The sequence below is a fragment of the Hyla sarda genome, chromosome 5, assembly GCF_029499605.1.
Source record: "Hyla sarda isolate aHylSar1 chromosome 5, aHylSar1.hap1, whole genome shotgun sequence".
NCBI lineage: Eukaryota > Metazoa > Chordata > Amphibia > Anura > Hylidae > Hyla > Hyla sarda.
In genome coordinates, this window is record NC_079193.1 from 280,541,455 (window position 1) to 280,556,595 (window position 15,141).

The 15,141-nt window shown below is 46.3% G+C and overlaps 1 protein-coding gene across 3 annotated transcripts in view; it reads right to left on the bottom strand.

Moving 5' to 3' along the window:
- NOL4 (nucleolar protein 4) overlaps positions 1–14,671 on the bottom strand; it is a 336,038-nt gene extending 321,367 nt beyond the window's left edge. The window contains exon 1 of one of the 3 annotated variants that reach the window (XM_056521813.1): positions 12,918–14,671. In XM_056521813.1, coding sequence (XP_056377788.1) covers positions 12,918–13,172 — 255 coding nt within the window. In that variant the 5' untranslated portion in view covers positions 13,173–14,671. Of the gene's footprint in view, positions 1–12,263; positions 12,443–12,917 lie in introns of those variants that run through there. The other 2 variants (XM_056521812.1, XM_056521816.1) reach the window with 2 other exon arrangements.
- Positions 14,672–15,141: the final 470 nt, after the last annotated feature.

Sequence of the window (15,141 nt, forward strand, 5' to 3'; positions counted from 1 at the left end):
AGTACAGGCAGAGATTCTCCATGCGGCGTCGTGTCCTCTCTTGGGGTGTCAGGCGAGACCGGTCGACCTGCATAGCCTCCACGGCGGGAGGCACAGGAACAGGTTGCAGGGGACCAGAGGAGAGAGGAGCCGGGGAGAAGAAACGCCTCGTGCGAACAGAGTCCATATCCTGGCGGAGCTCCTGACGCCGTTCGGAAAAACGCATGTCAATGCGAGTGGCAAGATGGATGAGTTCATGTAGGTTAGCAGGGATTTCTCGTGCGGCCAGAACATCTTTAATGTTGCTGGATAGGCCTTTTTTAAAGGTCGCGCAGAGTGCCTCATTATTCCAGGATAATTCTGAAGCAAGGGTACGGAACTGTACGGCATACTCGCCAACGGAAGAATTACCCTGGACCAGGTTCAACAGGGCAGTCTCAGCAGAAGAGGCTCGGGCAGGTTCCTCAAAGACACTTCGAATTTCCGAGAAGAAGGAGTGTACAGAGGCAGTGACGGGGTCATTGCGGTCCCAGAGCGGTGTGGCCCAAGCCAGGGCTTTTCCAGACAGCAGGCTGACTACGAAAGCCACCTTAGACCTTTCAGTGGGGAACTGGTCCGACATCATCTCCAAGTGTAATGAACATTGGGAAAGAAAGCCACGGCAAAACTTAGAGTCCCCATCAAATTTATCCGGCAAGGATAGTCGTATTCCAGAAGCGGCCACTCGCTGCGGAGGAGGTACAGGAGCTGGCGGAGGAGATGATTGCTGGAGCTGTGGTAGTAACTGTTGTAGCATAACAGTCAGTTGAGACAGCTGTTGGCCTTGTTGCGCAATCTGTTGTGACTGCTGGGCGACCACCGTGGTGAGGTCAGCGACAACTGGCAGAGGAACTTCAGCGGGATCCATGGCCGGATCTACTGTCGCGATGCCGGCTGGCAGGTGGTGGATCCTCTGTGCCAGAGAGGGATTGGCGTGGACCGTGCTAGAGGATCGGTTCTAAGTCACTACTGGTTTTCACCAGAGCCCGCCGCAAAGCGGGATGGTCTTGCTGCGGCGGTAGTGACCAGGTCGTATCCCCTAGCAACGGCTCAACCTCTCTGGCTGCTGAAGATAGGCGCGGTACAAGGGAGTAGACAGAAGCAAGGTCGGACGTAGCAGAAGGTCGGGGCAGGCAGCAAGGATCGTAGTCAGGGGCAACGGCAGAAGGTCAGGAATCACAGGCAAGGAACACACAAGGAACGCTTTCACTGGCACTAGGGCAACAAGATCCGGCGAGGGAGTGAAGGGGAAGTGAGGTGATATAGGGAAGTGCACAGGTGTAAACACTAATTGGAACCACTGCACCAATCAGCGGTGCAGTGGCCCTTTAAATCGCAAAGACCCGGCGCGCGCGCGCCCTAGGGAGCGGGGCCGCGCGCGCCGGGACAGAACTGACGGGGAGCGAGTAAGGTACGGGAGCCGGGGTGCGCATCGCGAGCGGGCGCTACCCGCATCGCGAATCGCATCCCGGCCGGAGGTGGTAACGCAGCGCCCCGGGTCCGTGGAACCGACCGGGGCGCTGCAGTGAGGGAAGTGTAGCGAGCGCTCCGGGGAGGAGCGGGGACCCGGAGCGCTCGGCGTAACAGCATGGTCATAGTAAATAAACCAATAGTACATAAACCAAGTTTATTGCTCCATATATTCAGAAGTCAAACACAAAAACCTTTTCCCCTGCTATTAACACCTTACTACATAGGGCATCAGGGGGCAGATTCCCACCAGAATAATCCACTTATTACTCATTCCACTGCTTTTTTTGTCTCTATGGGTCTATTTTTTTTGCCTCCAGCCTTATCTCCATCATGGTATCTCATCCATTCACCACCTTCCTCATACTCTTCAGCCCTGAAGCTGATTGTCATTCAGTTACCCCCTCCCCCCACCCCCCAGCCTCAGGTTTGGTCCCTCTCCTGCCTCCCTCCAGCCTGTATAGCAGGTGGTGGGGGAGCACTGTCATGCCTCTCCGGCTGGTAAGATTTTAATGAGCAGGGTCACCATGGGATGCCACGTCTTCACAGATAGGAAGTCACAGGCTTTACAGAACCTCCGGCCTGTCAGTCTGTGCTCTAGAACACTGTGATAACTGACAGATGGTCCTCAGAAGATGTTCTGCAGCAGACGAATTTTACTGGCCCTACGTTACGGCATTGTTATAAGTGTGTGTCAGAACATGTGGGTCTGTGAGATAAAGAACCCAGTATATTCCTATTTAACATCACACTTTACAAAAGACTATATTTATAAGGTGTGGACACAGCACAGCAAACACAGAATATACTTCATTTTAAAGAAGGAAAAACTGTACACTATATATATGAATCAATTCTTGTCATTGTTTCCATTCATTATATAGTAAATAGTCGATTTATTACAGGACTGTTCCAGGGGGGTTCCAGGACCTGACTATTATTTGCCTATCTCTAGGCCATACACTTCTTCAGTGGTGGTCTGTCCCCACCGATCAGATAGTGAAGGAGCCACCGTGTCATATTTATTATCTACACAGACACTCATCACTATGAATGGCCATGCATGGTACTATAGCTGATCCCATTCTTCTGAACAGGCAGCACCTTCACTGAGCTGAATCACGGGGAGCAAAGAGGTCAATATTAAAGGTCCAGGAAACCCATCTAAAGGCAACTATACACATTAAAAAAAAAACATCCTGCAGACTGTAAGGTCCATAGGCAGCAACTGCCAAGACCCAGAACTATGTATTGTTTACTCTCAAATGTTATTATACACACTTTGAAATCCAAAGTAGTAACAGTGTTGTCTAGCAGCACTGAGCCTGCATTGAAGTCTAACCATGTGGCATCTGCATAACGTGCATTGCATATGAATGTTCTGCTCCAGGTACTCCAGTTTTTTCCGACACTTCAAAATGTATAATGATAGGTCAACTTAAAGGAGTAGTCAAGTAAAGTCAGTAAAATGTATGCCCTATCCAAAAGATAGTGGATAAGTATCTGATCACAGGAGGTCCGACCACTGGGAGCCCCTGTAATCTCTTGCCCAGCACCCTGCCCCCCCCCCATACTCTAAGATATGTCAATCACCGCACGAAGCAGTGGTCGCCTATACATCCCTATGGGAGAGCTGGAGATACATGAGTACAGCGCTCTCCCATAGAGATGTATGGAGAAAGTGAGCTGACCCACATTCTGTGCACGAGGAGGGCCAGGTCACGGTGCAGGAGATCACAGGTTCTAAGCGGTTGAACTCCCCGCAATCTGACACTGATAAATATTTCTAAACTGGATTACCCCATTCAATGACATTGGCTCTAGTAGGAATTAGATCCTGGTCTCCATTTAGAACAAAAACTAATATAGAAAATATAGGAAACTATAACAGAATGAAATATCAAATTGCTCCTTAAGACCCAGAAATGTGTCGCCTAACCTCTTGCAGGATTGGCTAACCATCTAATTGGCATTGGGGGAGCTTGCTCATAGATACAGCTTACAATAGGGTTGGGTTCTTCTGAGGCCTTGGATCCTGAATTTAAGCACAATACCTATTGGATAGATATTTTTTTAATCCTTAAAGATGTCCAGTGGAAGACAAGATATCCCCTATTCTCAGGATAGGGGATAAGTGTCTGATCATGGGGGGTCCAACCACTGGAACCCCCCACGATCTCCTGTATGGGGCCTTGGCTCTGCTCCTCTAATGTGACTGTCGCACCCAGCACTGGCATGGGTCTATACACACCCCCTCCATTCATTTCTATGGGAGAGGCAGAGGCACAGCTTTTTCATGCATCCACCTGTCCCATAAAAAAATTATGGAGGGGGTGTGTTTCAACCTGGGTGCAAAATGTCCTATCTGGAAGCAGAGCCCCATATGGGAGATCACGGGGGGTACAGACTTCCCACAATCAGACACTTATCCCCTTATCCTGCGGATAGAGGATAAGTTGTCTTCCACTTGACATCTTCTTTAAATGTACCTTTCTCCCCAATGGTGCACTGGAGCAGTGTTTCTCAAGCGCGGTCCTCAAGTACCCCAACAGGTCATGTTTCCTGGATTTCCTTAGTCTTTAACAAGTGATATAATTATGGTCAGTGAATCAGGCATCACTACAGTTATATCACCTGTGAAAGACTAAGAAAATCCTGAAAGCATGACCTGTTGTGGGTACTTAGGAAACACCGTCCTAGTGGGTCACCTTCTTCTACCCCTCATCCTGCCCCAGTTTACAGACCTGGTCCGCTGCAAGACTCTAAATTTTGTATTCCAGTACAGTGACCCCCCAACCTACCTCTCGGAGGCCATTGCATGTTGAAGGTATCATCAGCATACTATGCTTTTGTATGTCGGGGCCATCGCATAAACGGCTATCCGGCAGCGCTGACTGCTTCAGCTGCCACCGGATAGCCGTTTACGGTGCCCCGTGTGCTCCGGTGATGGTCTCCTACCTGTCCTCGGGGCTCCGGCGCGTCCTTTTTGTGATCCCCTCCATCATTGGCCCTCTCCATCATTGTCATCATGTCGCTGCGCACGCCGTCCCGTCATCCAATAGGAGCGGTGCGCGTAACGATGTGATGGCGGCGACGGAGAGCGGCGATGGAGAGAGAAGATGCCGGGGAAGCAGAGGCCTTGCCGGAGCGTCGGGGACACCCGGGGATGCGACGACAGCGATGGAGGGTGATATCCAGGGCAGCGGTGACGGTCCGGAGCGGTGGGGACAGGTGAGTACAACTTCCTATACCAGAGGTCTTCAACCGGCGGACCTCCAGATGTTGCAAAACTACAACTCCCATGCTGGGTGTTGTAGTTTTGCAACATCTGGAGGTCCGCAGGTGGTAGACCACTGTCCTCAACATCCCTCAACATACGATGGTTTCAATAAACAATGGTCCATTTGGAACGGACTACCATCGTATGTTGAGGGACCACTGTATAAATTCTTGGAGATATCGGATTCAACATCTCAATAATTTCACTGAGCAGACTATCCACCTCAGCCAGCAATTTTATTAATACAAGTTTCCCTTTATGAAACTATTTTCTCAATTGCAGATCTAAATGTTTTCACACTATAATAGAACCTTAGGGAAATAATGATGATGATGATGATAATAGTAATAACCATAGAAAATAACCGAGGCCTTCTAAGCTGATGCCTCTTACTGCCATACTCTTAGACGGAATATCTGATATTATCTCAGTTTATAGTAAGCTTGATACATCAATCATATCATTTTAACTAAATATATAATGTCACATATTAATAACACAAAGCATTCCGGTACAGTCCGACAATACCGAATCAGACCCTACCGTACTACTTTAAAGTCAGCTTCACCCACTACTTCAATAGACCAGGAACCCATTTAAGGTCTAAGCAGAGACGGAGCATGACTAAACAGGATCTAAAGCCACAGTAATAGCTTTCTCCATTGATCTCCAACCCCAGTGTTAGCCTTTTCTATACTCTCGAATGATATCGCTAATATTTCAACATACAATGCTTTAAAAAGGATTATAAAGTTCACATGTTGTTCCTCTTGTCTCCTATAGTCCCTAGGTCTCCAAATGATGGACATCCAGCTGTTGAAAAACTACAAAGCCCAGCATGCCCGGACAGCCGTTGTAGTTTTGCAATATTTGGAGTTCCACATTTTGAAGACCACTACTCTATACTGCAGATGTAGGTTCAGGCATTAAAAAAAATGATAGTAATTGTAATGTGAAACCCCATTTAGCATGCAATGCCACAGACAGACAGTATCTGCACGACATGGCAATGGCTGGAAGTGAATCCAGTAACTGACTGCCGTGTAGCGCCTCTCTACAGTATGGCACGGTACTATATGTCCTATACTGCTCTTTACCTGTGCCAGGATGACAGGTGATGGCGGCTCCATTGGATTTTCTAGTACACTGTATGTACCGTGCAAGACCCCAAAGAAGACTCTGTCTTCTACATCTGCTTTTTTTAGCTTTTATATGTGATATCTTAGTATATATATATATATATATATATATATATATATATATAGATGTATAGAGAGAGAGAAGAGGGCTTCCCGGTGAAAATGGACAGCCCAGAACGACTAACCCTCCCCTCCGGACGGTCTCTGCAGCATAGATGGCCCGGACCAGCTCACCATTCTTTCCCACCGAGGGGAGGTGAGTAGAAAACTAAAGGGGGGTCTGGATGATGACGAAGGCCCACGCAGTGGTCTTCAACGTGCGGACCTCCAGATGTTTCAAAACTACAACTCCCAGCATGCCCGGACAGCCGATGGCTGTCCAGGCATGCTGGGAGTTGTAGCTTTGTAACATCTGGAGGTCCGCACTGAGGAAGGGACTGACAGGCAGAGAGTTCACTCGAGTATAAGCCGAGGGGGGCATTTTCAGCACGAAAAATCGTGCTGAAAAACTCGGCTTATACTCGAGTATATACGGTATCTCCAAAACTGATTTATAGAATTCGGAGACATAGTGCATTTATACGGAGAGGTAAAATGTGCAGTTTGGATATGTGTATGAGTATCAATATCTAAAGTGGACTGTAGTGTAATTCTATTTTTCATTATTACCCTTGGGACACCACCAAAGGACCATCATATCACGTCAGTGTGGGTATAAAGTACATGCAAAGTCTATGGTGAACTACATGTGACATCTGTATAAAGCTCAGTATTATCAGAGGAGCAAATAATTACAGTGTGAGGGCAATATTTTTCTATCATGTGCAATATAAACGTATCAAGCTCCTGTCATAGATTTAGGACGGCGGCTGTTTATTTGAGTATGCACTTTGTCCTATACATTTTTAGTGGATATCTAATTAAGTATTTGTTTTAAAGTCCCCCATCCTATCGGTGCATTATAAGTTGTATAAGGAGACCAACCTGCAAATATTTGTGTTCATTCACAATCAGTGCAATAGATCAGTTCAGTTTCCCTACAGTGCACGTCGGAGGGAAACTGTGCCGTAAATGTTGGCACCCCTGGAATTTTTCAAGAAAATTAAGTATTTCTCACAGAAAAGGATTGCAGTAACACATGTTTTGCTATACACATGTTTATTCCCCTTGTGTGTATTGGAACTAAACAAAAAAAATGGGGGGGGGGGGGGGGGAAGCAAATTGGACATAATGTCACACCAAACTCCAAAAATGGTCTGGACAAAATGATTGTCCCCCTTTCAAAATTGTGGAAAAACAAGATTGTTTCAATCATGTGATGCACCTTTAAACTCACCTGGGGGCAAGTAACAGGTGTGGGCAATATAAAAATCACACCTGAAAGCAGATAAAAAGGAGAGAAGTTCACTTAGTCTTTGCATTGTGTGTCTGTGTGTGCCACACTAGGCATGGACAATAGAAAGAGGAGAAGAGAACTGTCTGAGGACTTGAGAACCAAAATTGTGGAAAAATATCAACAATCTCAAGGTTACAAGTCCATCTCCAGAGATCTAGATTTGCCTTTGTCCACAGTTTTCCAACATTATCAAGAAGTTTGCAACCCATGGCACTGTAGCTAATCTCCCTGGGCGTGGACGGAAGAGAAAAATTGATGAAAGGTCTCAATGCAGGATAGTCCGGATGGTGGATAAGCAGCCCCAAACAAGTTCCGAAGATATTCAAGCTGTCCTGCAGGCTCAGGGAGCATCAGTGTTAGCACAAACTATCTGTTGACATTTAAATGAAATTAAAGGCTATGGCAGGAGACCCAGGAGGACCCCACTGCTGACACAGAGACATAAAAAAGACTACAAAGAAGAAAGACTACATTTTGCCAAAATGAACTTGAGTAAGCCAAAATCCTTCTGGAAAACATCTTGTGGACAGATGAGACCAAGATAACGCTTTTTGGTAAAGCACATCATTCTACTGTTTACCGAAAACAGAATGAGGCCTAAAAAGAGAAGAACAAGGTACCTACAGTGAAATATGGTGGAGGTCCAATGATGTTTTGGGGTTGTTTTGCTGCCTCTGGCACTGGGTGCCTTGAATGTGTGCAAGGCATCATGAAATCTGAAGATTACCAACTGATTTTGAGTCGCACTGTACAGCCCAGTGTCAGAAAGCTGGGTTTGCGTCCGAGATCTTAGGCAGGACAATGACCCCAAACATACGTCAAAAAGCCCCCAGAAATGGATGGCAAAAAAGTGCTGGAGAGTTCTGAAGTGGCCAGCAATGAATCCAGATCTAAATCCCATTGAACAACTGTGGAGAGATTTTAAAATTGCTGTTGGGCAAAGGCGCCTTCCAATAAGAGAGACCTGGAGCAGTTTGCAAAGGAAGAGTGGTCCAACATTCCGTCTGAGAGGTGTAAGAAGCTTATTGATGGTTATAGGAAGCGACTGATTTCCTTGATTTTTTTCAAAGGCTGTGCAACCAAATATTAATTTAAGGGTGCCAATAATTTTGTCCAGACCATTTTTGGAGTTTGGTGTGAAATTATGTCCAATTTGCTTTTTTTTCCCTCCCTTTTTGGTTTAGTTCCAATACAAACAAAGGGAATAAACATATGTATAGCAAAACATGTGTTACTGCAATCCTTTTTCTGTGAGAAATACTTCATTTTCTTTCAGGGGTGCCAACATTTACGGCCATGCCTGTATATGTGAACCCAGCCTAACAAATTCAGCTTGTTTCATCTGGCGTCCCATCTGGATCAGTTTCATGTCACTGACCATATATGAACACTGCCTACATGAAAATCCTTGAAATATTTACGTTGTTGAGTTTTAAGGTAAAAAAAAAAAAATCTAAATAAGTACTTAAAGGGGTATTCCAGGCCAAAACTTTTTTTTATATATATAAACTGGCTCCGGAAAGTTAAACAGATTTGTAAATGACTTCTATTAAAAAATGTTAATCCTTCCAATAGTTATTAGCTTCTGAAGTTGAGTTGCTGTTTTCTGTCTCACTGCTCTCTGATCACTCACGTCCTGGGAGCTGTGTAGTTCCTATGGAGATATTCTCCCATCATACACAGCTCCCGGGACGTGACATCATCATTGAGCAGTTAGACAGAAAACTTCAGAAGCTAATAACTATTGGAAGGATTAAGATTTTTTAATAGAAATAATTTACAAATCTGTTTAACTTTCCAGAGCCAGTTGATATATAAAAAAAAGTTTTTGCCTGGAATACCCCTTTAATTCATTTTATCTGTATTTCTTATGTTAGCCAATACCTCTCCCACAGGGGCTCCATCCAGCTTTCCCTAACTACTGAAAGGTAAACTTGCTTAGTTATTCAGTGATAATTCAGCAGCGAATCCATCACGTAACTAGACAGAGGTCTGGGACAGCTGGATGACACTTCCACTGAGAACTGTAATGATAACCATTAGCGGCAGACTTGTCTACAAACCAATTCATAACCGCATAAATGCATTTTAGGGGAAAACATTCTTTAGTGTTGCTCTTTTGCTATCTGCTGTTCTTTCTCTTCCTGGATTGCATACATTTTTTTCCCAATAGAAGTCAAAGAGCCTAGTGGACAGCAGAAGATGGGAGGCTTCATTGCAGCGTTCACATCTTACCCTGCACTGGACTGCACTGGCTTTGCCAACCCATCCCATAGGAACCATATAACATTTTCTGCATCTGGTTGGTAGAAAGAGACATTCTAGAGAAATAGGAATAATGAAGCTATATAATTTAGCCATGGTTATATGTGCTGTCGTGTATAATCTACCCATCTCGGATGGGCCTATGTGGCCATTCTATAGAGGCAGGCCTCCATCACAGAGATGGGATAATATTGTCCTTTATAATATAACTGGTCCCAAAGAAAATAAAAATATAATTTTGTTCAAAGTATATAAATAGCTGCATAGCCCTGACAGCGATGGAACTCTCTGTTCTTATTCTCCTGTTCATTTTCCATTTAATACCAAGGTCCCATTTAGAGGAGTGCTGGATACCAGATATATATCCTTCTTAGCAGGCAGCTGAAATTGGTGTTATTTGCAGCATGCAAGAGTGAATGGGAAGTAGAACATAATAGACACTTTCCAATAATGTAGGATATTTCCATGTGGAAGTTGTTACTGAGAAAGGGAGGCGTTAGAACAAAAGGTCATGCACTGATGCCAGAGGGTGGCAGGCAATGGGGAAATCACAAGATCGACTTCATAGAAAGAGCCGGATTCAGGCAGTAGACTTCTGGCAGAACCAGGAGAGACAGGAAGAGAATGAAAATAATATTGCCTTTCAAAGTAATCATACCATACAAATCAACTATTATACAAGCATTATAAAAAATGTCCTTCTAAATATATAAAAAATCCTCCGCTCTTGTCTTATTGCCGTTCAAACATTTCTCCAATACAGGTGATGCCTATTCTAATTGCCTCTGAGATTTGTTAGAAGACTTTCCTAGTTTCCCGACCCCCTTTGATTCATATGTACTGATTCTTTCTGTTAGAATTCCAATGAAGCTTGGTGAGAAAGCCCATGGAAAATATAATGGTACCCACCTTTTCCAGACGCAGGTGTGGATTCAGTGCTAAATAGCTAAAAACTTGACAGAAGACTTATGTCTATAACTTTACTGTTAGCTATACCATTAAAAAGGTAGAAGGAAGAATACAGTGAGTAGGAATTGCCATGTCCCCTTATGATGACCTCTTATTGGTCCCTGGCACTGAGGTCTTTATGACAGCTACTTCCTATAGACACTTTTTATCCCCTATCTGCAGAATAGAGGATAAGCGTCTGATCGCGGTGCAGGGACCGGCACTGCCGTGACTCTGTGCGACTAATGCTTGTGTCGTCAACCTCACTAAGAGGACAGACACGCCCCCTCCATACAGCTTTATGGGAGAGGTGGGGATGCACCAACACTGCTTGAAAAAGACCAGGAGAGCTGGTTGAAATGTCGCTGCTGAGTTATATTCACCACGTTATGGAATAACATTTTCACTTGCTATCACCTTTAATGGACTTGTGTGCTGCGGATTCATCCTGATTTTTTTGCCTCTCCCATAGAGATACATGGAGGGGGTGTGTCGGCAGCGGCGTCATGCACACACCTCCTGCATGGGGAGAGCCGCGGCAGAGTCGGGGCCCCATACCGGAGATCGCGGGGGTTCCAGTGTTCAGACACTTGTATTAGGCTGCAGTTCTCCTTTAAGTACAACTATACATCCAACTATATACACATATAACATAAAGACCATGAACTTGGTGACTACGGCTTCACCGGACACAAAAAAAGACTAATAATCCATCTTATACATCCAAATATGTACAAGAGAAAATGACTACTTGTCAACAGTAGTGTTTCCCAAACTGCGGCTCACCGGCTGTGGCATAACTACAACTCCTATCATGCCCCTACGGCCACTGTTTGCAAGGGCATGATGGGAGTTGTAGTTTTGCCACAGCTGGAGAGCCAAAAGTTGGAGGAATGTTGGTTTCCAAACAGGGCAATGGCAATAATAACTGATCAGCAACACCAAAGTTTCCCAGTAAACTCCAGAGAAAGATCATAACATGCTATCTGCCTGATGATCCCGCATTGCTTTCTACCATTCAGCTTATAAGTATACACTATAATGTGTTCATATAAACTGCATCCTCTTCTAGATACATAGTAGCTTGCTCCAAACCTATTCCTAAATAAATTAGAACTATGCACATAGTAGGATAACAAAAAAAAAAAATAACAAAAAAAAAGAACACACACACACACACAAAAACACACAGTAACAGTATCATATATACACAGAGAAAATGTGATAATTGAATTGCAAGCTCTTCTGAACACTTAATTGACTCGTAAATATCATATACTATCACTGTAAATATAGATTCTAATTATGACAACTTAATATGTAAGACACCTGATAAAGAAAACTTTAGTAAATGATACATGAAGAAAAGAAATCTAATTTCTCTATTACATATCTAATGTATATTATTCATAATTATCAATTTATCTATATATCTATCTTAGTGTTTTCCAAACAGTGTGTCTCCAGCTGCTGCAAAACTACAACTCCCAGCGTGTCCGGACAGCCGTTGGCTGTCCGGGCACGCTGGGAGTTGTAGTTTTGCCACAGCTGGCGACACACAGTTTGGAAAACACTGATCTAATTTCTCTATTACATATTTAACATATATGTATCCATATTATTTATATATCTGATCTCATCTAAGTATCTATCCCCTCCTTCGACTTCATTGCTACTTTTCCTAAATATTTGCAATTCTTTTCTCTCTCAACAATAAACATCCTAGAGAAGTGAATGTTAAACCTACTTGTGGCTCCCAGCTGTGCCCCTGTGGCAGCGGGCACTGGCTGAGCTTTGTCCAGGGTGGCAGAGAACCACATACATGTCTTCTGATGCTAGGCAGCCTGGCTGACTTATTCTAGGAGAGCCGCTTGTCAGCACCAAGTACCAGTGGTTGAGGCTCAACCCTCCTATTCTCATCACCCACCATCATCATCATCATCTATGTGTGTGCCAGTGTGTGCCTGGCTGCTGTCTGACAATGAGCTTTGGGAAAGCCCCCAAATAAAAGGGCCAGCGCCACTCCTGGCACAGTGCCAGGCTACAGACACCCATCTACAGGGAGGCAGGAGATGATCACGTCAGATGATGCCAGGTTATACTCTCCTCTGTTGGGCGGGGGGAGCAGTAAAAGTGAGGTGCTGGGGAGCAGTAAAAGTGAGGTGCTGGGGAGCAACAGTGAAGTCCATCTATGGATAGAGCTTTGCCCATTAGGTCATGTCATGACATATTGTGACTGCAATCAGCCAGTGTGACACATTGCAGTATGCCACAATGGCCAATGGCACAGGGCAAGAGGAAAACAAAGAGAGGTGCAGTACAAAGCCCCCCTCCCTCTGCACCCAGCAGGGACATGGAGGTGGCATCCCTGCCATGGACATATGATGGCACGGGCACTTACCGTGGTCTTGACGGGCACGTAGAGCACCTGCTTGTCCCCCAGGCTGCCCTCCTCCGCGCTGCCCAGCTGAAAGCCCTTAGATTTCACCCAGAATTTAAATTTGGCGTTATCCGTGGAGCTGGACTCGGAGCCGTTCAGCAGCTGCACGATCCTCTCGTATTTCTTACGGGTCACGGTCTTGGTCTTCCCTGAGTCCCCATAAGTCCTGAGGCACCAGTCCTGGAAGTGGCGGTACATGTCCCGGTCGCTGTCCATGGTGCTGGCACAATGACAGGGTCCCGGAGCGGAGGACGAGGGGGGGGGGGGGGGGGATGTAATGGACGTGCTGGCTGGGTGTGTGGGGGGAGGGGGCACGGAGACAAGTCTCAGATGTTTTTGTTGTCCTCCTACGTGCTCGGCAGGCTGGGCTATCCCAATGCTACCCCCAGAGGGCAGGACCGGGCACACGCTATACCTGCTCCATACACTGGCAGCAGACTACTATCCCAGGATGCCAGCCGTGCTCGGTGTCCTGCCAGGCTCAGCCTCTCCCTGGGCTGGATGGAGGGTCCTCCTTTCTACAGCGCTGCCTCCCTTGTCCCGCACTCTGTGGATGCCGCTGGCATCTAGAAAACTTCCTGTATTCCTCCCAGCCTGTCAACTTGTGGCGGGCATCAGTGTGCCATCCTCAGCCCGATGCCCCATCGGCGGGCGGGCGGGCGGCAGGTGCTCCCGGGAGGGTGCCGGCTGCTGGAGCCGGTGCTGCTGTGTGTGCTAGTTTATTACTGACGCCCACAAAACAGCCCCTGCACCCTGTCTCCTATGTCCCCGGAGGGTGCTGGGCTGCAGAGACTGGGTGCCCACAGCGCAGACCCCGGTGCCCTGTGTCTTCCAGGTGGATGCCCCTATACAAAGACGGGCAGGACAGTGAGGAGTGCCCCTCTCCCGCTGGCAGCGCTCGCTGGATGTCTCCGAGTGTGTAGCAGCTGCCCGGGAGCAGACATGTATCCCGGACTATTGTCTGCAGCAGGCAGGACGCGGCTCGGGGGTTGGTGAGATGCTGCTCCTCTGATGAATGGGATGAGGGGCAGGCAGGACCTCCGGGAGCCGTCCCCGCCGATACCGCTGCCGTCTTCTGGATCCCCGCAGTGATCAGAGCCTCCACCGCCCCCGGGAAACCAGCTCGTCCCAGCACTGGCAAAATGGCTTATGCCTCCTGCTCCGTGTGCCAGCTCGGTGCCTTATAGGAAGCTGTAGCAACGGCAGGAGCCGGCCCGGGACTGACAGCTCACACTTCTCCTTGTGTTCTTTAAATGGCTGCTTGCTGCTTTACAGGTGTGCTGCTGCCACCTGCTGGACGCTAAGCGCACTGCCGCTGCGTTCAGTGCTCCACTCTAAAAAGGCGTTCTACAGACACAGCCGGGGCAGGGAGATGACTGTCGCATCTGGAAAACTGTGGGGGTCTTCAGACTCACTCACGACATGAGTGTCATGATAGCTGATGCTACTGAACCACTAGTTATTACAGTGTTCTCCAACTAATGTGCCTCCAACTAGTTGCAAAACTACAACTCCCAGCATTCCCAGACCTTGCTACTGGGGTGACACTCTGTAACAAACCTCCTCCTCAAACCTCCAGTGGGCATGCTGGGAGTGGTAGTTTTGTAACAGCCAGAGGCACGCTGGTTGGGAAACACTGACTTATAAGAAGCATTCATAGCCAAAGGCTGCCCGGGCATGCTGAAAGTTGTAGTTTTGTAACAGCTGGAGGCACACTGGTTGGGAAACACTGACTTATTAGAAAAATTCACAGCTGAAGGCTATTTAGGCGTCCTGGGAGTTGTAACTGTAACAGCTGGAGGTACACTGGTTGGGAAACTGACTTATTAGAAGGATTAATTGACAATAAACTGAACACAAAGGGGATATTTATCAATTGGCGTATACCTGCAAAATGGCATGCACGGTGACTGGCATTTATCATTGTGTGTACAGCTTTTTTTTTCCCTCTACATTTTGCGCTATTTTGGCGATAGTGCCTTTTTTGCACCTTTTTATTTTTTAAACCTACATTTTACTTAAAGGGGTACTCCGGTGAAAACCTTTTTTCTTTAAAATCAACTGGTGGCAGAAAGTTAAACATATTTGTAAATTACTTCTATTAAAAAATCTTAATCCTTCCTGTACTTATTAGCTGCTGAATACTACAGAGGAAATTCTTTTCTTTTTGGAATGCTCTCTGATG